We start from the raw sequence: 25906 nt of genomic DNA on the forward strand, positions 1-25906 counted from the left end.
TTCAGCTTGAATCAGTTACAGAAGATGGACCTCTACGTACTTTCCATAGAAATGGAATGTAGGACTGACAATGAGGATTTGTAACAGCACTCCAACTGGTATAAGGGTTAACTTACTTCAAGCTTTCACACTCATTTGTTGATCTAAGCCCTTTGGTTTATAATAGAATTAACCTACTTCCCTTGAGATTTTGCAGACCACTGGCCTTGGAGAATGAAGGACCAGACAATCCCAAAAGACAAGGCCTGACCACATTTGAGAAGAGCTGTCACTGATGCCAGCAAGTCTTTTCAAGTTCATGTTGGCATATGATTAACCATCTAAGCACCACATTCTGCTCGTAACCCCTATAATTCCCCAAACCTTCTCCTTTAAAAGCCCTCTGATTTATTCTATACTGGGTAGATGGTCTTTGAGACATTAGTCCACCATCTTCCCAAGTTGCTGACTTTCTGAATAAAGTAACGTTTCTTTTCCCACCATTACTTGTATCTTGAGTATTGATTTTCACATGGCAAGCAGCTGAACCCCAGTTTGGAACCAGTTTTCCATCCTGTAACATCAGCAATTCAAGATTTTTTGGAGCTTGACAGGCCCTTCTTCTGTTGAAAAACACATATGCTTTTTTAATGTATATACAGATTTTCTTTTTTTAAAAAAATTTTTAATTTTTTATAAACATATATTTTTATCCACAGGGTTAAACCCTTCTATTTATGATAAACCTTAAGTAAGTTAAAAAAAATTGTTGCCATAAAATAAAAGTAACTGTTAAGAGCTTAACTAACACTACTTAAAGGATTATATACCATAAGTGTGCTATTTATTAAAATTAGCTTTAGATGCACAAAATTAAATATGGATTTAATGCCACCTTCATAATTTGGGGGGTGTTGAGAACATCATTTTTTTGAATGATACTTTCTAAATTAATCATTCCTGTTACCTTTCATAGTATGCATGCCTCCCACAGCATAAAGTGCCCCCACAGTTGATTTTCTAGGCTTTGTCCGAGGGCTTTGCATCATATGTCTTCTCTCAGGTAAGAGATGGTACTTCATAGCTTCCATTAGGAGCTTCTGACACTCAAGATTACCAGTAAACATGGAGCTATTTTCAAGATCCACCAGTAACTGAAAATTAATGATGTATGGTATATGAAGTAAATAGCCCAACAAGAAAAATAACATTTTTGCTTATATAACTTTGGAGAAAACTTGAGCTAATTTAGATGTAAAAGTGTTAGTATTTTAAGTTACTTAGTAGTATATTTTTATGTTCACTTAAGATTTAAAATGATGAAAGATCTCATAGTAGTACCTACTCTGTTCAGATTTATTTGACATATTAAACATCTTTTGACTAGATACACATGTAGTATCAAGAAGTGAAAGTGAAAAGACACTTATAAAGCAGTCTAAGAGACTAGCTATGTCTACACAAAGCAAGCATCTTGCAGTCTACTGCATGTAGCTAAATAAGCAGCCACCTTATTGGTGGATTTAGAGAAGCTGGTACAAACAAGCCCAGTTAAAATAAAGTAATATCACCCATAAAGAATTGCACCTTTATCATCAAATCACTTCTGTAAAGTATTTTGAATGTAGATGCTTTTTATTTATACATATATATGTGTATATCAGTAAAGCATATGTGTTAGTAGGTAGACAAAACATCAGTAGTAGTACGTATCAATCCTTTCTAACCATCTCTGCCTGGCAGACACTAAGAACCTCATTGAATTGGATAAAAGCTAAGTAAAATATTTTTGCTGAGGTGAGCTGAGGATATGTGAAGAAATTGTTTCAGAATTTTAGCAAGAGTCATTTATATTGGTTCACTGGAGTTTTGGGTCTATAGCATAAAAAGGACATTGAGAGGAATTGTAGTTTCGTGTAGAAATGTTACTTTCACCCCATAAAACATCCCTGAAGTTTTCCATTCTACAGTACTTAACTCCAGCTTAGTTCTCATCTGTAATCTCGTATGGATCACTATTTTGATTTGGCTGGTGAGATCTCTGGTATTTCCTTAATGTATATGCTGCTGAAAATAAGTTTAAAAAACTGGACTATGTAACTTATTTTCAAAATATTCTTCAGGGACTTAACACCATTTTTTTCATATATTTCATTTCTAGAATATTTTTTAAAGTAACTATTAAAATTGTTTTAGAAATTCTATAATCAGTTTTATATTACCCACCACTACCATCTTTAGGGAAAGTTCACAACAGTCCACATTTTAGGCATAAGGGATACTCAGGAGTAGAAGGCCAAAGACCATCAGTTGTGTGTTTGGGCTAGAAATTTCTCCTTATTCCAATAAAGTAAGACACAAACATATAGACTAAACAGTATAAATTCAAGGGCCTCCAATCCATTATAGCAATGCATCTCAACCTTTTTCATATCTAAGAATCCTCTGGCAAACTTATTAAGATATGGATTTCTTGGCCTCACTCCCATAAATTGTTTCAGTAGGTCTATGGTGAGGGCTTGGGAAACTGGGTTTCTAATAAGCTCTCAGGAAATGCTATGTTGCTAGCTCAGGGCTATTTTGAGTAGCACTGTCTTAGAGACTCTAATAAATCATACACATGTGCACACATATACACAAACATAAAATTTCCAAAGATTCTGAACCTTGGGTCTAAAATTGCATGTATATTTTAATGTTTCTATTTTAGTGTTACTATTGCCTTGCCTTGTATAAATTTGTATACCCAAGAAGGCAGTGTTCTTTCATTGCATATGGATAAATTCTTAAGAGCAAATATGTAGCTCCATGGATTTAATTAACAGATAAAAGTTTTTAAAAAGTAGAGAAATCATCAGTAAATTAATATTCTATTTTTCAATATTAACATCTAATTAGTAATTTGTTGAAACTAGACTAATTTTAATGTTAATGAAACTACTGATCCTCTAGATGAAGCTCCTCCTTACAATATGGATGAGTAACTGGCTTGCCTAGAAGGTGGGCAGAAAAAGAAAAAAAAAAGCCTAGTCATTTTCTCTGCTTCTTACAAGTGCTGTTTGGTAAAGAAGAAATTGAAATTAAAGAATATGTTTTAGAGATTATCTCTAGAATTTTTAAGGATGATCTATAGCTTTTTTTTTTTTTTAATTTCTGTCTGCATCATAGATAGTGTTAATTGAAGGCTGGATAAGTCCTTCTGTGAGACAAGTACCATACTCTCCAGTTAACAGAAATCCTCTGAATAAAATAAAATTAGACCAAAAAAGAATGGATTATATAAACAAATGAATTTAAAAAAAGGAATAAAAAGAATGGATTAATGTCTAGCGGTAGTTTAGAACTATGTGTTACCTGGGTAAATTTCCATACCTGTGGTGGAAGTAATGGCAGTCTGATATAAGAAAGCAACATTGCTAGGTATTGTTGCCTAGCCTGTACATCGTATCCCACCCACTGTATTAAAGCATGGAGAATTGTTTCTTCATCAGGAACATTAATGTCATCACTGCACAGAAGTTTTGAAATTTCATTAGCTGGAAGCAGGAGGAATTCTTGGTTCTTTATTACCTCAATGAAGTGTTCCTAGAAAAGAAAGGTCTTCTACTGAAACTTTGTAATTTAGAAATGTCTTAACAAAATAAGCATATAAAAGCACTTTGTTAAAATTCATAAAAGAGGGGCACCTGGGTGGCTCAGTGGGTTAAAGCCTCTGCCCTTGGCTCAGGTCATGATCCCAGGGTCCTGGGATCCAGCCCCGCATCTGGCTGTCTGCTCAGCAGGGAGCCTCTTCCTCCTCTCTCTATGCCTGCCTCTCTGCTTATTTGTGATCTCTCTGTCAAATAAATAAATAAATAAATAGAATTATTTAAAAAAATTCATAAGAGACAGTAAGGACAGATACGTGCATTTATAACAAATAGGTGCCATTACTGTCTGTGACAGAGGACATGGGGAGTCTTCTGAAGCTGAGGAGCCAAATGTTACAACTGAGAACACAGGTAAAGGGCTTTATTTAGTCATTGAACAAAAGTAAAGAGCTTAAGTATTTCATAGGCCACATGGATAGTGTCTGAGTTGATACAAATGTTTTTCTTTCCTAGCTATTGTAGGTGGCAGTAGTTTATGATTCTAGAAGTGACTAACCTTGAGTTGGTCTTTAGCCAAAAATCTTAAGAGGAAAGGTGGAAATTTTCAAGGTCGGGTCTACCTTGAAGACCTGGGGGAGGTAGCTCCAGTTGTGCATTTGAGGGGGCAACATACTGAATTCCTTTGCGTTGGAACAAACAGATTGATGACAAACTCTTTTCTCTTATGGACAAGCACGATCTATTAACCAACCAAGGCAAAGGTATATTTTACAATGAATACTTCACAGATTTAGGACAATCTAAAAGGGACTCCTATGGAATTTTGGGGGGGAGGGGGTCAATGGTGTAGTCTTGCAATTTTTATATATTATTTCTAATTCTCTCTTCTGTCACAATGTTAAGTTCTATCAAGTATCAAATTTCAGGCAGCTGTGTTTCAATTTTTTTCATCAAAACATCACTATGTATGTTTTAATTTAAAATGTTTCATATTTTTCTATGACAATTGTTCTCAAAATTTTTCATAGTAAAAAAAAAAATTCACTTTAAAAGTGATAAAATACACTTCCAAAACAGTGATAAACATGTCTACTTGGTAATTTATGTTACAGCATAAAGATATATGCTTGAAGTAGTTTAAAAGAGCCTCTAAATAAATTGCAGGGATCTTGGATGAATCAAATCACTCCCTCAGCTCCACTCAGAGTTTTGTCATTATGGAACTGAATTAGCTTAATAATTAAATTATTCATACAAAAATTTTTGTTTGATAGACCCATCAGGAGTTCTGGTATCATAAATTCCAAGCTATCTTGCCTATTTAAATGAAGAACCCTCTTGTGACTAAGGTAAACAAGAGAGGCCTGCTGTTTTTAATGTAGCAGATGTCCGTATTTGAAAACCCTCTCACCTACAGCAAAATAAGGGAACTAGTATTATAACTAATAATACATTACATTTATACAGCACATCAGACTTTTACAAATGTTAAGTAAAAAAAAAAAAAAACACAAAATAAGTCATTACCAATCTGATCTTGTAGGTGGTTAAATTATTCTGATGAAAAAATTGGCTATGTGAATTGTTTTGTCTCCTGTGGAATAAATGGCAAAGTACAGATTCAAACCTAAGCCTTCAGGTCTATTCCATTTTGCTCAACACCTCAGCTGCCTTTCATAAGTGACATAATTTTTATGACTAGGTTAAGAAAAAGTAAAATTCTAAAAATGTATGGTTAGCCATTACTGGTAGTGTATACAAGCTCTGAGAGTTTATATCATTATGTCGATATGATGGAAGACCCTGTATCTCATTTTCCTTTCTATCTACTCTCTAATGAAAGAAAAGAAAAATAGAAAGTAAATGAGAGATAGAGGGAGAGATTGGCCCAGTTTGTTAAAAAAAATACTCAATGGCTAATGTGGATCATAGAAAAATCAATCAAATTTGGTTATGCATTTGAAAAAGTTAGGAATGATTCAAATAGTTTATATGATGGTTATATTTTTAGTGAAAAATTAGAGATTACAACAGAATTTGTTATGGTTCCAGAGTAACTTCCTGATGAGACTACTGAAATTTTTTTGGCTTAGTCTAAAAAAAAAAAATTATATATATATATATTAGTTGAAGTATCTACATAAGGTACAACAATATCCAGTACTGTAGAGAAGTATTTAGTTAACCTAGAAGATTAATTTTAAATTATTTTATTTTTGAGTTATTTTATTTCTTTTTTTAAATTTATTTATTTAACAGAGAGAGATATCACAAGTAGGCAAAGAGACAGGCAGAGAGAAAGAGGAGGAAGCAGGCTAGCCCTGTTGAGCAGAGAGCCCGATGCAGGGCTAGATTCCAGGACTCTGGGATCATGACCTGAGCAGAAGGCAGAGGCTTTAACCCACTGAGCCACCCATGCACCCCTATTTTATTTCTAATTTCAAGAAAAACACTTCTCTACACTTTTCGAAGAGGTTTGATACTCATTTTTTTTTCTTTGCTTCATTCCTATTTAGATGCCCATTTATTTATTTATTATTTTATTTCAATTATTTTTTTAATAAACATAGAGTATATTTTTATCCCCAGGGGTACAGGTCTGTAATTCACCAGGTTTACACAACTCACAGCCCTCATAGATCCCTTTTTAAAATCCCTGTTTTTTTCTTTAAATGTTTTTATTTTTTTATTTTTTTCAGGAGGCCGGTTGGGAGAAGGGGGTGGGATTATGGACTTTGGGGAGGCTGTGTGCTTTGGTGAGTGCTGTGAAGTGTGTAAACCTGGTGATTCACAGACCTGTACCCCTGGGGATAAAAATATATGTTTATAAAAAATAAACAATAGGGGCGCCTGGGTGGCTCAGTGGGTTAAGCCTCTGTCTTCGGCTAGGGTCATGATCCCAGGGTCCTGGGATTGAGCCCCACACTGGGCTCTCTGCTCAGCAGGGAGCCTGCTTCCTCCTCTCTCTCTGCCTGCCTCTCTGCCTACTTGTGATCTCTCTGTCTCAAATAAATAAATAAAATCTTAAAATAAAATAAAATAAAAATTAAAAAAAATTTAAAAAAAGATACTCATTTTTTTTAATCCACATGGACTTTGTTGTAAAAGTTGCTAGAGGAATATAACGTACTTGCTAAGTGTTTCATCAGTGCAGACTACTGTTTATAGAATTACGATGGCTAACTTAATGTGTTAACTTATCCTTGGCGTCTGATGTTTGGATCAAACATTATTCTGGGTGTATCTGTGAGGATGCTTCTGAATGAAGCCCATTCACATTAGGAAGGGCTACCTGTTTTATACAGTCTATGATTAAAATGTTTGTAATTGAGTCTTGAGAGTTTTATATTATTATTAAACATTAACATTATTTATGTTTTTATAATATCAATACAAAATTACAAAAAAACACTATTATAGCAAGACTTTTTGGCTACATTTCTTTATAGTAGATACGAAAATAACTAAAAAAAGCAATAATATGTTTTTTGCACATCCTGCTTAACACTCATTTTCAGTCACATAATAAGAAAAGAAAGACAATTTCTTTTTTTTTTTTAAGATTTATTTATTTATTTGACAGACAGAGATCACAAGTAGGCACAGAGGCAGACAGAGACAGAGAGAGGAGGAAGCAGGCTTCCCGCCAAGCAGAGAGCCCAATGTGGGGCTTAGATCATGACCTGAGCCGAAGGCAGAGGCTTAACCCACTGAGCCACCCAAGCGCCCCAGGAAGATAATTTCTTTATGAGCAACAAAAATAATTTAAGCTATTTATCAGGATGTGTTTTGACTGTGAGAGTAAGATATCAGACAGGAAACTTAATACTTAGTTTAAGAATATAAATTAACAGGTAGTTTTCAAGTTTGGCTTTTGTGGTAGTATTAATCTTTGAACTACGTTACTGATGTTCCTATAGACTATGTGGTAACTATATTTAGCATATAAGAATATAAATAGTATAATTTAATAACATATATTAAACAGTCCATCAATTATAATATAATTCTCCCCATAATGCTACAGCTTCAGGACTCTGTTTGAAACTTCAAATTTTGAATAATGACCAGGGATGGGAAAAAGAGGAAGAACATTTTACCAAGCGAATTTAGAGAATTAAAATATAGAAAGTTGAAAAATTTAAGATCTGTATTAAATGTAAACAAAATAATGTTTATGTGCTCTCAATATCAAACTCATAATGTTAATTTTATTTTTAGATGTTATTTTCTATTTTCTTTTATGTACTTGCCTTTTTATTTTTGAATCTTAAATAACTGTAACGATTGTCTTAGCTTGAAATATTTATCTTTTTGATTGGGTTTCACAGAAAGATCCACCTCATATTTTCCCTGCTTCAGAGGTTCAAAAGTTCATTTTTTCCTTTGCGTCACAGAATTATTAGTATTAATGTAATTTAATATCCTCTAGCTACTTTTTCTTGCCTCCTTACAGACAGTCTGTATTTCATGTCACTGTCACTTGATTGACTAAAGATAGTATTATCCTATGCAACTTTTAAAGAATAGTCACATACAAACATGTTCAGTTAATTTATTAAAATTACTTATAGAATTGAGAAGGATTTTAAATTAGTTAAGTTTCAAGGATTGAACTGCAAGTTGCTTTTAACCAAAATAGATATTATTATTAAGACATAAAATATACGTTCAGTAGAATTGGCTGATTTTGATAGTTCTTAAGCTCTTCCAGTTAATATTGATATATTAATTAGTTTTTAATTAATATTTTAATGTTACTTAACTTTAATTAAAAATAATATTGTACATAATTTTAGAAATTAAAGTTCTAATGTTACAACAATAAGGGACAAAGAAACAAATAATCTGACTTAAAAATTAGCAGAAGACATGAACAGACATTTTTCCAAAGAAGATAAACAGATGGTCAACAGACACTTGGGAAGATGCTCAACATCATTGAACATCAGAAAAATACAACTGAAAGCTACAATGAAATTTCATCTCACATCTCTCAGAATGGTTAAAACTAACAGCACAAGAAACAAAAGATGTTGGTGAGGATGTGGAGAAAGGGCAAACCTCTTACATTATTGTTGGAAATGTGAACTGGTGCAGACATTCTAGAAAACAGGATGGAGTTTCCTCAGAAAGTTAAAAATAGGACAGCCCTATCATCCAGCGATTGCACTACTAGGTATTTACCTAAATAATACAAAAATACTAATTTGAAGTGATACATTCACCCTGATGCTTATAGCAATATTATCAACAATTACCAAATTATGAAAGAACCCAAATATCCATCAACTGATGAATGGATAAAGAAGAAATGGCATATATATACAATGAAATGTTATTCAGCCATCAAAAAGAATGAAATCTTGCTATTTGCAACAATATAGATGAAGCTACAGAGTAGTATGTTAAGCAAAATAAGTCAGTAGAGAAAGACATATACCATATGATTTCACTCATATGTGGAACTTAAGAAACAAATGATAATGGGGGTTAAAAAGAGAGGTAAGCCAAGAAACAGACTGATGAGTACCAGAGGGGAGGAAGGTGGGGGATGGGTTAAATAGGTGATGGGGATTAAGGAGTGCACTTTTAATGAGTACCAAGTCTTCTATGTACATGTTGAATCACCAAATTGTGCACCTGAAACTAATAGTGCACGATATGCTAACTAGCTGGAATGTAAATAAAAGGTTAAAATAAACCAGGGACAATATATTTTCTTAATACTGTGGATTTGACTTAAAATATATTCTTATATGATTTAGTTTTTTTGTGGTATGTTCATTTCTCCAATTTTTCAGATTGAATTAAACCTTTTTAGTTAATAAAAAATGAGAAACTTGTTTGAATACAGCTAAACCAAATATTTTTATCTAATATCCATTATGTGTAAGTCATTTGCAAATTATATGAATTTCTACTGCTTTTTAGTTTTATGCCAACATTATGGTCTTTACTTTTGAAAATTTGCATATATATACATAGATATATATATATATATCTATATACACACACACATCCATGCATTATATTTTTATATATAATACACACACACACTTGAATATGCACACATATATATCAGTAAACAAATCATTAAACTTGATTTTGTGTCAATATAGTATTACTAAAGCTTAATTTGAAGCAATTGATTTTACCATTGTGTACTTATGTGCCACACTCAGGAGCTCTGTACAGCCCTGGGCATCACCAAATGATCGAATTCCTAAACAGTTTGAAGGATGGAGATGCTTTACGAGAAAATTGGAGCATACTTCAATGACTTGAGTCAATTGCAAGAGACAAGCTGCAGCCAGCAAATTTTCAATAGTATCTTCTTTTAACTGCAGGACACCTAGGTGGTTTGAAAAAGTAAAGAATGATTATATGTCTCATAAAGTAAGACACAGCTAACTAGTTGAATTTTTCAATTTCTCTCATTACTAAGGCTACCTTTCCTAGTGCCCAGTAACCACTATGGGAATACTATATGAGGGACACCTAGGTGGCTCAGTCAGTTAAGCCGCTGACTTCGCCTCAGATCATGATCCCAGGGTCCTGAGACTGAGTCCCACATCAGGCTTCTTGCTCAGTGGAGAGCCTGCTTCTCTCTCTGTCTTTTTGCCTGCCACTCTGCCTGCTTATGCTCTCTCTCTCTCTCTGACGAATAAATAAATAAAATCTTATAAAAAAAAAACAGCCAATACATGCAAGGGTGTCTATAAAAACACTAATAAGATGGCTGAAGGGAGACAGACTAGATAATCAAACACAACTGTAGCAAATGAATAGTGAACACCACTACTGCAAATAACAGCAACTTATTTCTTTTTCATCGTAGATCTCCTCTAACTCTTATATCAATCATTGAACACTATATCTGAAACTAATGATGTACTGTATATTGGCTAATTGAATTTAAATAACAAAGAAAGAAAAAAATCCACAATTTGTTCACCTAAATAAATAGATAAATAAATAAATCTTACATGAAGAACTGTAAACACTAGGTCTCAAGTGTTTTATCATGTTTTATCATATTGTATAATGCCCATACAGGTAACTATCACTTGTATGGAAACAAATTGGTAATTAAGTAGAGCATTGAAGTTATATGTCTATATTTTTGTGTGTCTGTTTGCATTTATTTGCTGATAAGGAAGACTTTGCTTAGATATTGTGCCTAGAACTGACACCTGACATTCTCTCAAAAGAAAAATAACATTGCTGACAGTACCCAAACAAATGTTTGTATGATAATTTTTCTTAGGTACAAAAAACTGGTTTGTTTGAAAATATCTGTGAAGAGATTTTTAAAAAATGAGATCAGAGCTGTTTAAACTCTCCCATTTATATTAAAAGATATATATATATATGTAAATATGCATATATGTATGTATGTATATACAAACAAAATTTCCAGAGGAAGTATTGTTGATAAGTTATTGCAAATGTAAGTTATTTTCATAAGTTATATTCCTTTTTTGTTTGTTTTAGCCAAACTATATATGAGCTATAAAAAAACCTTTCATACGGAATACTATAAACTATTTGTTTATATTTTTCATATAAAATGCCTTAAGTGGATTCCATATGATTTCATAAGCATAAAGAAAAGAGTAAATATATACTGTGAGATGCTCTGTGTTTGTTTCAACCTCTAACATATGTTGCCAAAGGGTGTCATCCATCAGCAGACTTTCTTGAGTTGTTTGTTTTTTGTCATGGATTTTGAAATCCAGAGAAGTTATAAACTATTCTGATTCAGATCTGAGATTCACCTACTACAGACATTGAAACTTGGCCCAGTTATTAAGAAGAATATTAATTTCTTAATGAACAAAATCATAACTCCTAAAAGACAGTAAAAAAAAAATGATCTTGGCAATAATTTCTTGGATAATCTACCAAAAGACAGGTCACAAAAGCTAAAATAAACAAGTGGGACTGCATCAAACTAAAAAGCTTCTGCATAGAAAGGAAACATAAAATATATTGAAAAGGTAATCCACAGAATGAAAGAAATATCGCAAACCATATATCTGATAAGGGGTTAATATCCAAAATATATAAAGGACTCATATAATTCAATAGCATGAAAGCAAATAACCCAATTAAAAAAAGAACAAGTAGGGGGGCCTGGGTGGCCCAGTTGGTTAAGTGTTTGCTTTTTGCTCAGTTCATGGTCCTGGGATCCAGTTGTTGATCCTTGCTCATCAGCAAGTCTGTGTCTGTGTCTCCTTCTGCTCCCCACCTCATGCCCTCCTTTCCCCTCTCTCAAATAAATAAAAAAATAAAAATTCAAAAAGGGAAAGTAACCTCGATAAGCTTTTTCTCCCCCAGAGATGACACACAAATGACCAATAGAGATATGAAAATGGGTTTAACATAACTAATTACCAGGAAAATGTAAATCAAAATCAAAAGAAGGGATAACCAATGTTGGCAAAGTTTTAGAGGAAAGGGAACATTTATGCACTGTTTGTGGCAATGCAAATTAATACAACATTATAGAGAACAGTATGGTGGCTCGTGAAAAAATTAGAAAATTAAATTACCTTCGATCTGAAAATTCTATTCCTGATTATATATACAAAGACATGACATCAGGATCTTAAGAGATACCTGCACTCCCATGTTTGTTTCACTATTATTTACATTAGCTAGGATATGGAAATAACCAACCTAAATGCCCTTCAACAGTTGAATGGATAAAGAGAAAAAAGAAATACATATGTGATATTAATAATAGGTATATATGTATCTAATTTCTCTGCTTTCATAGAAATGGTAGGTAGACTAGTAGCTGCTAGACACTGGGAGGTGGAAATGGAGAGGTGTAGGTCAAAGTGTGCAAAATTTAAGTTATAAGGTAAATAGTTATGAGGATCTAATGTACAGAACGGTGTTTATAGTTAGTAATATGTTACTGGGCACTGTATGCTTGTAAGCATTCTCATCACAAAAAATAATTAACTATTTGAGATAATATGTGCATTACTTATCTTCATCTATGTAATCATTCTACTTGTGTATATATAGCAAATCGTCACATAGTATACTTTAAATATACACAATTATATTTGTCAAATTTGCTTGATAACGTTGGAATATAAAAATAAATATTTCACTTCTTGACCTCCAACCTCATCCTGTTACCTTTGCCTTATAATTTTAGTAAATATGACTTTGTCATTTCTAAGGAAGAGACTACATATTTAATACAGAGTTAGAATACTGCACTTCAAATTTTTACAACTGAGAATGGGGTACCTAAGTGGCTCATTTGGTTAAATGCCCATCTCTTGATTTCAGGTCATGATCTATCCATATTAGGATCAAACCCTGCATCAGGCTCCAAGTGCTGAACATGGAGACTGCTTGTGATTCTCTCTCCCTTTCATTCTGCCCCTCCCCTCACACTCTCTATAAATGAATAAATAAAATATTTTTTTAAGAAATGAGAACATACCCACACCATTCAAGAGAGAGGCAGACATGTGTTTTGTATGTTTGTGTTAAAATAGCTTTATTCTCTCATGGTCAATTTTTTATAGCTTATTATTTCCCTCATTCTTTTATACTACTAAGTTTAAAACCTGATTCTGTCCCTTATTACCTTGGAAAGTTACTTTACTGGTAGATCCTTCAGTTTTCTCATTTCTAGTTGGAATAATAATAATGTAGATTATATAATGTAGGGTTTTTGTGAAGATTGAATGACTTAATACATACTATTTTACCTGTATAAGCATAATACCTATTCTCCTGAAACTGTTTCAAAAAATTGAAGCAGAAGGAAAACTTACAAACTCTTTCTATGAAGCCAGCAAAATTTTCAACAAGATCCTAGCAAATAGGATCCAACCGTATATTAAAAAGATTATCCACCCTGACCAAGTGGGATTCATCCCAGGGTTACAAGGATGGTTCAACATTTGCAAATTAATACAAGAAGAGAGAAGAACCACATGGTCCTCTCAATTGATGGAGAAAAAACATTTGACAAAATCCTGCATCCGTTCCTGATTAAAACGCTTCAAAGTATAGGGATAGAGGGAACATTACTCAACTTCATCAAATCTATCTATGAAAGACCCACAGCAAATATCATCCTCAATGGTAAAAAGCTTGCAGACTTCCCGCTGAGAACAGGAACACGACAAGGATGCCCACTCTCACCACTCTTGTACAACATAGTATTAGAAGTCCTAGAAACAGCAATCAGACAACAAAGAGAAATAAAATGTATCCAAATTGGCAGTGAAGAATTCAAACTCTTCTCTCTTCGCAGATAACATGATTCTTTATATGGAAAACCCAAAAGACTCCACCCCCAAACTACTAGAACTCATACAGCAATTCAGTAATGTGGCAGGATACAAAGTCAATGTACAGAAATCAGTGGCTTTCTTATACAATAACAATGAAAATACAGAAAGGGAAATTAGAGAATCGATTCCATTTACTCTAGCACCAAGAACCATAAGATACCTGGGAATAAAACCTAAGCAAAGAGGTAAAGAATCTGTACTCGAGGAACTACAGAACGCTCATGATAGAAATTGAAGAAGACACAAAAAAATGGAAGACCATTCCATGCTCTTGGATTGGGAGATTAAACAGTGTTAAGATGTCTATACTGCCTAGATTAATCTATACTTTTAATGCCATTCCGATCCCAATTCCACCAGTATTTTTCAAGGAGCTGGAGTAAATAATCCAGAAATTTGTATGGAACCAGAAGAGACCCCTTATCACTATGAAAATGTTGAAAAACAAAAATAAAACTGGGGCCATCATGATACTTGATTTCAAGCTTTACTACAAAGCTGTGATCACCAAGACAGCATGGTACTGGCATGAAAACAGACACACAGACCTCATTGATCTCAGCTCTAATATTGATGATTTCCGTTCTTATGGGTGGAGTTGACACATACACCAGTGGAACAGAGTAGAGAGCCCAGATATGGACCCTCAACTCTATGGTCAAATAATCTTCGACCAAACAGGAAAAAATATACAGTGGAAAAAAGACAGTCTCTTCAATAAATGGTGCTGGGAAAACTGGCCAGCTATATGTAGAAGAATGAAACTCGACCATTCTCTTACACCGTACACAAAGATCAACTCAAAATGGATAAAAGACCTCAACGTGAGACAGGAATCCATCAGAATCCTAGAGGGGAACATAGGCAGTAACCTCTTCAATATCAGCCACAGCAACTTCTTTCAAGATATGTCTCAAAAAAAAAAAAAAAAAAAAAGATATGTCTCGAAAGGCAAAGGAAACAAAAGCAAAAATGAACTTTTGGGATTTCATAACGATCAAAAGCTTCTGCACAGCAAAGGAAACAGTCAACAAAACAAAGAGGCAACCCAAGGAATGGGAGAAGATATTTGCAAATGACAGTACAAACAAAAGGCTGATATCCGGGATCTATAAAGAACTTCTCAAAGTCAACACACACAAAACAGACAATCATATCAAAAAAAATCGGCAGAAGATATGAGCAGACACTTCTCCAATGAAGACACACAAATGGCTATCAGACACATGAAAAAGTGTTCATCATCACTAGCCCTCAGGGAGTTTCAAATTAAAACCACATTGAGATACCACCTTACACCAGTTACAATAGCCAAAATTAGCAAGACAGGAAACAAAGTGTGTTGGAGAGGATGTGGAGAAAGGGGAACCTTCTTACACTGTTGGTGGGAATGCAAGTTGGTGCAGTAACTTTTGGAGAACAGTGTGGAGATTCTCTAAGAAATTAAAAATAGTGCTTCCCTATGACCCTGTAATTGTACTACTGGGTATTTACCCCAAAGATACAGATGTAGTGAAAAGAAGGGCCATCTGTACCCCAATGTTTATAGCAGCAATGGCCACGGTCGCCAAACTGTGGAAACAACCAAGATGCCCTTAACGGACAAATGGATAAGGAAGATGTGGTCCATATACACTATGGAGTGGTATGCTTCCATCAGAAAGGATGAATACCCAACGTTTGTATCAACATGGACGGGACTAGAAGAGATTATGCTGAGTGAAATAAGTCAAGCAGAGAGAGTGAATTATTATATGGTTTCACTTATTTGTGGAGCATAACAAATAACATGGAGGAAATGGGGATATGAAGAGGATAAGGGAGTTGAGGGAAATTGGAAGGGGAGGTGAACCATGAGAGATTCTTGACCCTGAAACCTGAAGATTTGAACGTACAGGGGGTGGGAGGTTGGGGGAAACAGGTGGTGGGTATTGGGGAGGGCTTGTATTGCATGGTGCACTGGGTGTGGTGCAAAACAATGAATACTGTTATGCTGAAAAGAAATTTTAAAAAAATGAGAACATACCCACACTATTCAAGAGAGAGGCAGACATGTATTTTGTATTTTTGTGTTAAAATTGTCTTATTCTCTCATAGTCAAAAATTGTATAGCTTATTATTTCCCTCATTCTTTTATACTACTGAATTTAAATTCTGATTCTGTTCCTTACTTTGGGAAAGCTACTTAACTGGTAGATCCTTCAGTTTTTTCATTCCTAGTTGCAATAATAATAATGTAGATTATATAATGTAGGATTTTTGTGAGGATTGAATGACTTAATACATGCCACTTTACCTGTGTAAGCATACTGCACCAAGGAATTAAGTGCATTAGGATCAACTCCTTCCATCCTGACCTCTTCTTGTTTGGCTTCAAGCACATCATTAGTAAACATTGCAGCAAAATAATCAGACACTGCGCTGAGAACCAACCTTGAAATGGGAATGTTTCATAGGAACTTAAATTAGTCAGTAGTCTCATTGAAAAGCAGGAAATACAATCAGTAAGTTTTTAACACTGCTGAGTTTGTTATCTACATGAATCTTTTTCACTTCAGTAAAGTGTAGTGAAATTAGATAGGTAAATTAAGTAATTTGATTCTCTTTTGAGGGTTTATCCTATTTTACATCAATTTCTCTAACTAAACTTTGGCTCTTCTAAATATCACACAAGGAAATGCTAATACATTTTCTATGTAGGAAGATAAAAATATATTTTCCTCAGCATTCTAATTTGCTTTAAGTCGACCAATTCATTCTCATTCACATGCTATACTCATGAAACAATCTGTCTACATAAGGATACGTACCTATGGGCTGGAATTCGGAGGTGTCCAGCAATAAGTAGTACATCACACAGTTGTTTCTTTTTCAGGTAGTTCTCCATTTTGTGTAGAGTTTGCTCTGCATGGTTTATAGCATGAAACTGTTCCTCAGATTTGTTGAGATTCATTTCTTCAGCATTTTGTGTATCTAGTCTGAAATGTGAGTAAGAGGGAGAATATGGTTTATTCTCTTAATGAGTGTGAAAATGTCCAGTGGAAGTTTGGGCACACTGACTTCTAAAAGAAATATATTAGATTAAACTAAAATTAAAATTTGCCCTCCATGCTATTTGTTATGCTCCACAAAGTTGCAGATATAGAGTTCAATAATTCATCAGTTGCATAGAACACCCAGTGCTCATCACATCACATGCTTCACTTAATGCCCATCATGCAATGACCCCGCCCCCCACCCACCTCCCCTCCAGCAACCCTGTTTGTTTTCTGTAGTCAAGAGTCTCTCATAGTTTTTCTCCCTTTCTGATGACTTCTTATTCAGGTTTCTCTCCCTTCCCCTATGATCTTCTGGGCTGTTTCTTATATTCCACATATACATTAAGCCATATGATAACTGTCTTTCTCTTATTGACTTATTTCGCTCAGCACAATACCCTCAAGTTCCATCATAAGTATTATATAAGTATCAAATAAGTATTCATCCTTTCCTATGGCTGAGTAATATTCCATTTTGATATTATATATATATATATATATAATATGTGATGACATATATATAATATGTGATATATATGTGATATATCCATGTGATATCTATTTATCTTTATAGATATATATTTATATATATATATATATATATAAAACTGCTGAGTTTGTTATCTGTATGAATCTTTTCACCACACTTTACTAAACTGAAAATTAGATAGGTAAATTAAGTAATTTGATTCTCTTGAGGGTTTGTGCTATTTTACATGCAGATAACAAACTCAGATATATATATATATATATATATATATGATCCATATATATAAAAGATATATATATACTACATATATATATAAAGATAGATATAAAGATATATAGAGATATATAAATATATATTTTTTCATAAAAAAGATGAAAAAGCCAAGATGACACATAATTTCTTTTTTATCCATTCATCTGTCCATGGACATCTTGGCTCTTTCATCTTTTTTTGTTTATTTTCTTTTGTATTCTCATTTTCTTTTTTTCTTTTTTTAATTTTTTATTTTTTCAGCATAACAGTATTCATTATTTTTGCACCACACCCAGTGCTGCATGCAATCCGTGCCCTCTCTAATACCCACCGCCTGGATCCCCCAACCTCCCACCCCCCGCCCCTTCAGAACCCTCAGATTGTTATTCAGAGTCCAAAGTCTCTCTTGGTTCACCTCCCCTTCCAATTTCCCCAACTCCCTTCTCTCTATCTCCCCATGTCCTCCATGCTATTTGTTATGCTCCACAAATAAGTGAAACCATATGATAATTGACTCTTTCTGCTTGACTTCTTTCATTCAGCATAATTTCTTCCAGTCCCGTCCACGTTGCTACAAAAGTTGGGTATTCATCCTTTCTGAGGGACGCATCCTACTCCATAGTGTATATGGACCCCATCTTCCTTATCCATTCATCTGTTGAAGGGCATCTTGATTTTTTCCACAGTTTGGTGACCGTGGCCATTGCTGCTATAAACATTGGGGTACAGATGGCCCTTCTTTTCACGACATCTGTATCTTTGGGGTAAATACCTGTAGTACAATTACAGGGTCATAGGGAAGTACTATTTTTTAATTTCTTGAGGAATCTCCACACTGTTCTCCAAAGTTACTGCACCAACATGCATTCCCACCAACAGTGTAAGAGGGTTCCCCTTTCTCCACATCCTCTTCAACACATGTTGTTTCCGGTATTATTATTTTCAATTATTTATTATTACCTTCAATTATCATTTTCAATTTTCAAAATATAGTACACAATTAATTTTTGAGGTACTGTTCATTGATTCATTAGTGGCATATAAACCCAGTGCTCATCACAACGTGTGTCCTCCTTAATATCCATCACCTAGTTTCCCATTCCTCCACCCTCCTCCCCTCTGCAATCCTCAGTTTGCTTCCTAGAGTCCAGAGTCTCCCATGGTTTGTCTCCCTCTCTGATATTTTCACATTCAGTCTTCCCTCTCTTCCTCTATGGTCCTCCACACTACACCTTATGTTTCATATATGAGTGAAACCATATGATAACTGTCTTTCTCTCCTTATCTTATTTTACTTTATGTTCCATCTATGTCCATGCAAATGGTAGGCATTCATCATTTCTGATGGCTGAGTAATATTTCATTGTAAATATGAACCACATCTTCTTTATCTATTCATCTGTTGAAGGATATCTTGGATACTTCCACACTCCAAAGATAAAGATGTATTGAAAAGAAGGAGCACATGCACCACAATGTCCACAATACCTCTTTCATCTTCTAAGTGAAAGTTTGTATCTTTTGACTATTTAAGCAAATATGATGACTATTGAATTTTCAATAATGAGAGATGTCTATGTGTTTTTTCAGCATCATACAATGGTGGAATTTAAATACTAACACAAGCACATAGAGACATACAATAAGTAGAACCCTAAGTACTTAATGCTTGGATGAACATACTTAAATTCTTTGCTTATTGTCTTTCTTGCTTTCAGGCATCATTTTCCAACCATCATTAGTTTTAGGTTCCCCCACCCCAACTCAGCCTGTATTTCTTTAAAAATACCTTGGTCCAGGGCGACAAGAGTTTCTGTTTAATTTAAATAAATTACTCATCTATTAAATATTCTTTTTTTTTCTTTACATCTCTGATTTTTCTTAACCTTTAAAGACTCTTTGGGATCTTCAGTTACAGTATTGCATGGATAATTAAAGTAGCATGGTGTGAATATCTTTAAAAATTTTCTGCTACAAAATATGTTCATTTTAAAGGGAAACAATACTTTCTCACCATAGGCTAGAAAGTATTTAGCTTTCACTTAACTCAGTTATCCTAATATTTCCTATGCTCAAGTAATGGTATGATTTACATTGAGTAAATCAAATATTCAATGTCATATTATCTTAGCTTTCTTCATGTATATGCAATCATTTATTGAAGAGGAGTGTATTCTAAAGGAGGAATATAATTGGGAAGTTTTGGCCAGGAAATAATTTTATTCTGTGAAATTTCTTAAGGCTAAGGATAAAAAAAAAATAATCTTTAATTACTCACTAGTTTGGGATGTGTTTAATTGGGCACACAAATTTATCAGATAAGTCTAGTATTTTTTTATAATTAAAATACAGATTTTTAGAATCTGAAAATCCTACCAACATGAACCACACAGAATTTTGTTATATTTGAAAAGACAGAGGCAACTATATCTTGTGTCTCATTATCAAGAAATTAGTACACAAATAAATATGGGTATATCAATATATTACATCCAAAACATAACATACAGGGCGCCTGGGTGGCTCAGTGGGTTAAGCCGCTGCCTTCGGCTCAGGTCATGATCTCAGGGTCCTGGGATCGAGTCCCGCATCGGGCTCTCTGCTCAGCAGGGAGCCTGCTTCTCTCTCTCTCTCTGCCTGCCTCTGCCTCTCCATCTACTTGTGATTTCTCTCTGTCAAATAAATAAATAAAATCTTTAAAAAAAAAAAAAAACATAACATACATATTATTCTAAATATGTAAAATATTATAATCTACACTTGGTCATTATTTAAGCAGAATATAACAAAACAAGTCAAGCAAAGAAACAACAGCAATTAAACTATTGAAATATAATCCAATCTGAATGAGTTCCCAGAGCCCTAAATTACAATTCTCCTGCCTCCATTTTAGATACTGTAATGTCAGGTCAGATGTTATAATGGAAGCCAGTGCATCAGAAAATATTCTTCCCTTTTCTTTATTGTACAGTATCTACAGATGGTGACGTGGGAGGCAGCATGCTGAAATGAAAAAAAAAAAAAAAGCATCAAAATTCCTGATTTAGTTCCTGCCTCTGTATATAAGCTGAGTGATCTTGCGTAAGTCACTTCATCTTTCTAAGCTTTAATTTTCTCCTATAAAATGGAGATAAAAATAATACTAATACCAATACTACCAAGGTTAATGTGTATGTCACATAGCTGTTCTGATGGTTACATGAGAAAATGTACATGAAAGTCTCTGTATAAATGCTAAATCTTATGTTAAGTTCATCCTCTATGTAGTTTTTTCTATAAAAATCTTTAAAAGTTTTTATCTGGAACTGATATTCATTTAATTAATAGACTTTGATTTTTAGAAAAGTTATAGAATTATAAAAAAAATTGAGATTTACAGAGAATTATTTACTTTTGGTTGTCATAACTATGGAAAGGTGTTACTGGCATCAAGTAGGTAGAGGTTAGATATACTAATAAGCACCCTGTAATGCACAGGGCAGTTATCTACAATAATTGTTCAGCCAAAAATTTCAATGGTTCTAAGTTTAAAACACTCTGGTCTATCTCTTAATTCTATAGTTAGCTTTTTAAGACTTTGAAAGCAGAGGATATATTTAAAAAATAATAAAGTATCCACCTAATACTATATTTTCTACAGAATGAACATGTAATCACTTATTTAATTTCTGAGACTAGTCTACATTAACTTTTTTTTTTTTTTTTTACTATGGCAAAAATAGGTAAATTTGTTGAGTTTTGAGAATGAGGAAGAGAATCTGGGCTAACATTACAAAGAACTATTTTTGTAAATGACATTTTACCATACCAAAAAAACTATTTTTAAACCAAAATTTTTAGAACAGTTTTAAATATACAGAAAAATTGAGATGACAACAGAAATTTACATGTCCATACTCAATTCTTCTTTACTAAATTCCCCTTATTATTAATATTTTGCACCAATATGGTACTTTTTTATAATTAATTAACAAACACTGATACATTATTTTTGAGTAAAGTCATATTTATTCAGATTTATTAACTTTTTATTTAGTGTCCTTTTACTGTTCCAAAGTCTGTATATCTTGTGATAATTTCTTCATTTACTCCATTATTTACTTCATTTACTCCATTTATTTCTAGTTAAGTTAAATTTCTTGTAATGAAATGTTTTAATTATCTCTTCATTTCTAATTGTGAATATTCTATAAATTTCCTTTTCAGTCACCATTGAGATTACATGTGATAGCTTAAAGTCATAACAATTTATTGTCATCACATCACATAGACAATGATTCAATTGCATAGAAAATCGATTCCTTTATAACTATGCTCCTCCATTTTTGTTATAGACATCACTATTTACATTTTTTATGTATTGTGTACCCATTATCACTGATTTATATTCTTTCTTATTGTTCAGACTCATAAATCCTATAGAAGAATAAATGGAGTTATAAGCCAATATTATATTAGTGCTTGTTTTTATATCTTGTTTTTATAATTGCTATGCAGCTTCCATTTTCTGAGGACATTATATTTTTGTAGAGTTACTGTCTAGCACCTTTACTTTCAACTTTACTTTCACCTTTAATATCTCTTGTTGGGTAGGTCTAATGGTAATAAACTTTCTTTGTATTTATCTAGAAATTTCTTAAATTTACCAGATACATAATAAGTTTTGCCAGATACAGAATTATCAGTTCATTTTTTCAGTACTTTAAATATACCATCTCAGTGTTTTTCTTTTGTCCTACGAGATTTCTGCTGATGAAACCAGAAATGATGTTATTGATGATTACCTATTTGTGATTAATCACTTATCTAACTACTTTTAAAATGCTCTTTTACTTCTGACAGTTTGATTACAATGAGTCTTCTCTGGGTTTATTGAATTTATCCTTTTGCATTTCATTTAACTACTTGCATTTTACTTACTTATTTACATCTTGTTTTCCTGAAGTGTAATTAACACACAGTGTATATTAATTTCAGGTGTACACCATAATAATTCAATAATTCTATACATCACTTAGCATTCACCATAAGTTTAGTCACCATTTGTCACCAAAAAATATTGCAATCATATGGATTATATTCTATATGCTATATTTTTCATTTCTAGTACCTATTTATTTTATAACTTAAATTTTGTGCTTCTTGATCTTTACCTATTTCATCCATCCAACTACCCACCCACCTTCTCGCAACCACCAGTTTCCTGTATCTAAAGATCTGGGTATCTGTCTGTCTGTCTCTCTCTCTCTTTAATTTGAGAACAGGTGACACAGAATGTTACATTAGTTTCAGGTATACAACATAGTTATTTGACTTCTCTGTTGGTTATGCTGTGATTACCAAAACTGTAGCTACCATCTGTCACCATACTTTGCTATTACAATATTATTGACTATATTCCTTAGATTGTACCTTTTATTCCTGTGACTTATTCATTCCATAATTGGAAGCCTGTATTTCTGACTACCCTTCACCTATTTTTCCCATTCACCACATGCTTTTCCTCTTACAAGTTTGCTTTCTTTTTTTTTTTTTTAAAGATTTAATTTATTTATTTGACAGAGAGATTACAAGTAGGCAGAGAGGCAGGCAGAGAGAGAGAGGAGGAAGCAGGCTCCCTGCTGAGCAGAGAGCCCGATGCGGGACTCAATCCCAGGACCCTGAGATCATGACCTGAGCCAAGGCAACAGCTTACCCCACTGAGCCACCCAGGCGCCCAACAGTTTGCTTTCTGTATGTATAGATATGATCCTTCTTTTCATTTGTTTATTAATTTGTTTATTTTTTATTTTTTTATAAATACATAATGTATTATTAGCCCCAGGGGTACAGGTCTGTGAATCGCCAGGTTTACACACTTCACAGCACTCACCATTCATTTCCTTCTTTTAAATTACACATACAAGTGAAATCATATGGTATTTGTCTTTTTCTGACTGACTTATTTCACTTAGCATTGTACCCTCTAGGTCCACCCATGTTGTTGCAAAAGGCATAATTTCATTCTTTTTTATGACTGAGTGATATTTCATTTTATATCTATCTCACATCTTCTTTATCCATTCCTTTACTGATAGACACTTTGTTCTGTGCCTTTATAACATTTGAACTATGGTAAGAGACACACTCTAATATAACCTTATTTAGATCTTTAACTTCAAACTTGGAGGTTTTTTTTTTTAAAGATTTTATTTATTTATTTGACACACAGAGATTACAAATAGGCAGAGATCATGACCAGAGCAGAAGGCAGAGGCTTTAACACACTGAGCCATCCAGGCACTCCAAACTTGGAGGGTTTTTTTTGTTTTTATATTTTATTTATTTATTTGACAGACAGAGATCACCAGTAGGCAGAGAGGCAGGCAGAGAGAGAGGGCGAAGCAGGCTTCCCACTGAGCAGAGAGCCAGATGTGGGGCTCAATCCGAGGACCCTGAGATCATAACCTGAGCTGAGGGCAGAGGCTTTATCCCACTGAACCACCCAGGCGCCCCTGGAGGTTTTCTTTTAAGGCTCTCCAAGAATGTCTTTAAACAGTCTATATATATATACATACATATATATGTATGTATATATATAGCCATACATATATATGTATGTATATATATAGCCAAATAGCCTTCCAAAGAGACTTCCAAAATTAACTCTCACCAAAATTTTAAGATAATGCTTTCAGTTCTCTTTCACAGTAAAATTGTTATAAAAAGTTCTGCAGCAAAAGAAAACTGAAGGGTTTATTTTGCTGATGTCTTTTTTACTACTCTTCAGAAAAACAAAGGAACCTTCAATATTATCCTTAAAATTAAATAAAATCAGACAACAGTAACTTCTGTGATATCAGCTCTATGGTGGATCAAGACCCTCATTCTCTCATGGAAACGTCAAGTAAAGAACTACAGATTGATTAAAATAGCTTTGTGAAGAGTGCCTGAATGACTCTGTGGGTTAATCATCTGTCTTTACCTCAGGTCAGGATCCTAGAGACCCACGATCTAGTCCTGCTTTGGGAATCCCCGCTCAGCAGGGAGTCTCCTTCTCCCTCTGACCCTCCCATTCTCATGCTTTCTATCTCTTACCCTCTCTCATTCAAATAAATAAAAATCTTTAAAAAATAAAATAAAAAATCTTAGTGAGAGTTCTGGAAACAAGCTGAAGAAATGTAGCAACAAAGCAAATGCCTAATCAATAAAAAGTCACATTCGAATGTACCGTATGATGACTAACATAATAAAAAAAGGTGAGTAAGAAATTTCATGTCATTTATACTTGCTCTTGTACCACCTCTTCATAGATTAGCATGGTGAAATTGGAAGAAAACAGATTCTATCTTGATTTCCTCCTCAGGATTTGAGAAACAGTACAGAATATGTTTGCCACATTCTAGCCTACCTGTCGACCACCCAGAAACTGTTTTCAATATTGCTTAGTTTAGAGCTTTGTTGAAAATATCAGTAAAGTTTGGATCTCAAGTTAGAAGCCCCAAAATTTAGTAACATGCATCACAGCACATGAAAACTGTGGATGGACTGTGGATCTATGGATACCTGGGGTAAGAGATTATGAGCAAATATATAATGTAATATCGGAAGTCCCATGAACCAGGGATGAGATGGAGAGAAATTAAGACATGTATAAGTAGCCATATAAATGAGAAGTCTGAGTAAAAAACACCCATTCAGGCCCACAGAAAATGCATGACCAGAAAAGTTTTGATCAAGAACTCAAACCTTAATGGTGGGCTGATTAGTAAAATACTTTTCCACAAGGAACCATTATGTAAAGATTTGTAAAGATGGCTGTTTTTCCAAATGTCCAATTTTGAAAAAGATCAGGAGACATATAAAGTAACAAGGAAGCATGGCCTATTCAAAATGTACAAAATAAATACACAGCAACTGAACTTAAACACTGTAGGTTTTCACATTTTGTTCAAACAACTTTCTTAAATACCCTCAGACAGCTAAGTTAAAACAAACAAAAAGAACTAAAGGAAATCAGAAAAACAGTATATGAACAAAATAATATCAACAAAGATATAAATTTTTTTAAATGAACCGAACAAATTATGGATCTGAGAGCTATAATCCCGAATTGAAAAATTCACTGGAGGCCTTCAATATCAGAAATGAACCAGTGTAAAAATCTGTGAACTTGAAGACAGGTAATATGAAATTATCAAACCTGAGAAATATGAAAATAAAAAATGAAAAGCAGTGAATGCA

General features: G+C 33.6%; 1 protein-coding gene across 1 annotated transcript in view; it reads right to left on the reverse strand.

The window, feature by feature from the left end:
- Positions 1–25906, reverse strand: part of KLHL4 (kelch like family member 4) — a 131478-nt gene that overhangs the window by 23044 nt on the left and 82528 nt on the right. The window contains exons 2-6 of the mRNA XM_045089522.1: positions 16714–16881; positions 16200–16336; positions 9845–9924; positions 3352–3564; positions 947–1133 (exon numbers count right to left, since the gene is read on the reverse strand). Coding sequence (XP_044945457.1) covers positions 947–1133; positions 3352–3564; positions 9845–9924; positions 16200–16336; positions 16714–16881 — 785 coding nt within the window. The remainder of the gene's footprint in view (positions 1–946; positions 1134–3351; positions 3565–9844; positions 9925–16199; positions 16337–16713; positions 16882–25906) is intronic.

The sequence above is a fragment of the Mustela putorius genome, unplaced genomic scaffold (genome assembly GCF_011764305.1).
Source record: "Mustela putorius furo isolate JIRA1106 unplaced genomic scaffold, ASM1176430v1.1 tig00000115_pilon_pilon_pilon, whole genome shotgun sequence".
Taxonomy (NCBI): Eukaryota; Metazoa; Chordata; class Mammalia; order Carnivora; family Mustelidae; genus Mustela; species Mustela putorius.